Here is a 1,004-nt window from a genome sequence, read left to right on the forward strand (position 1 = left end):
TGGCTGGCTGATGCATGGCTCCTCCGGGGATTCTCTTGGTGGCAGTAAAAAGCCCTGTCCTTTTGCCAAGGGCTGGGATCCACCCAGATGAAGTCTGTGCCAGCCCTGATGGTGGGTGCAAGCTGCTATCTTGCCCCTCTGGCACCGGGGTGAGGGCAGAGAGCTTGGGTGTAGCCCAGGGAGCCAGGGCTGGGGCACCGGCTCAGGGCCCCAGGTGGCTCCTCCGGGGATTCTCTTGGTGGCAGTAAAAAGCCCTGTCCTTTTGCCAAGGGCTGGGATCCACCCAGATGAAGTCTGTGCCAGCCCTGATGGTGGGTGCAAGCTGCTATCTTGCCCCTCTGGCACCGGGGTGAGGGCAGAGAGCTTGGGTGTAGCCCAGGGAGCCAGGGCTGGGGCACCGGCTCAGGGCCCCAGGCAGAGTCAGGGAGCTGGGGGTGGGTGAAGCACTGAGCCCCCCGTAACTCCTCCCCTCCCCTGCTCTCCCCTCAGACTGACTGTGCCAACTATATCCGCGTGCTGCACCCCTACAACCGGACGCACTTGCTGGCCTGCGGGACGGGCGCCTTCCACCCTGTCTGTGCCTTTGTCTATGTGGGGCACCGCGGCGAGGTAGGGCAGCACCGCGGTGGGGTGCCCATCCTGAGCATCCCTGGTGGGACACCCCTGGAAGGTAGAGCCTCATCATCTGCCTCCCTCTTTGGAAGGAGGGGCTCTGGGACCGCAGGAGGATGCTGGATGCTGCGTTTGCCCTATGCTGAATACTGGGGGGAGATGGAAAGCAGCTCCGTGTTGTTGCCCCTTTGCCCATGCACTACCCGCTCCCCAGCTCCCCCACCTTTCTGGCCTGGCATCGCTTTTCCAGACGTGTGCCCAGGGCTGGTGTCCTGCCAGGGGCTGTGGCGCTGGTGGCGTTTCCTCCATTCCCAGCTTGCTGCTCATAAATCAGGTTGGCCGGGGTGGAAAGGCAGGGCCCCCTCTTCCGTCCTCGCAGCCGGCGCCACGCG

General features: G+C 64.2%; 1 protein-coding gene across 1 annotated transcript in view; it reads left to right on the plus strand.

The window, feature by feature from the left end:
• Positions 1-1,004, plus strand: part of SEMA3G (sema domain, immunoglobulin domain (Ig), short basic domain, secreted, (semaphorin) 3G) — a gene marked incomplete at both ends in the record, with an annotated part of 8,329 nt that overhangs the window by 3,160 nt on the left and 4,165 nt on the right. Inside the window, one exon of the mRNA XM_010141598.1 lies at positions 490-609. Within this exon, the coding sequence (XP_010139900.1) occupies positions 490-609 (120 nt within the window). The remainder of the gene's footprint in view (positions 1-489; positions 610-1,004) is intronic.

The sequence above is a fragment of the Buceros rhinoceros genome, unplaced genomic scaffold, assembly GCF_000710305.1.
Source record: "Buceros rhinoceros silvestris isolate BGI_N320 unplaced genomic scaffold, ASM71030v1 scaffold23178, whole genome shotgun sequence".
Taxonomy (NCBI): Eukaryota; Metazoa; Chordata; class Aves; order Bucerotiformes; family Bucerotidae; genus Buceros; species Buceros rhinoceros.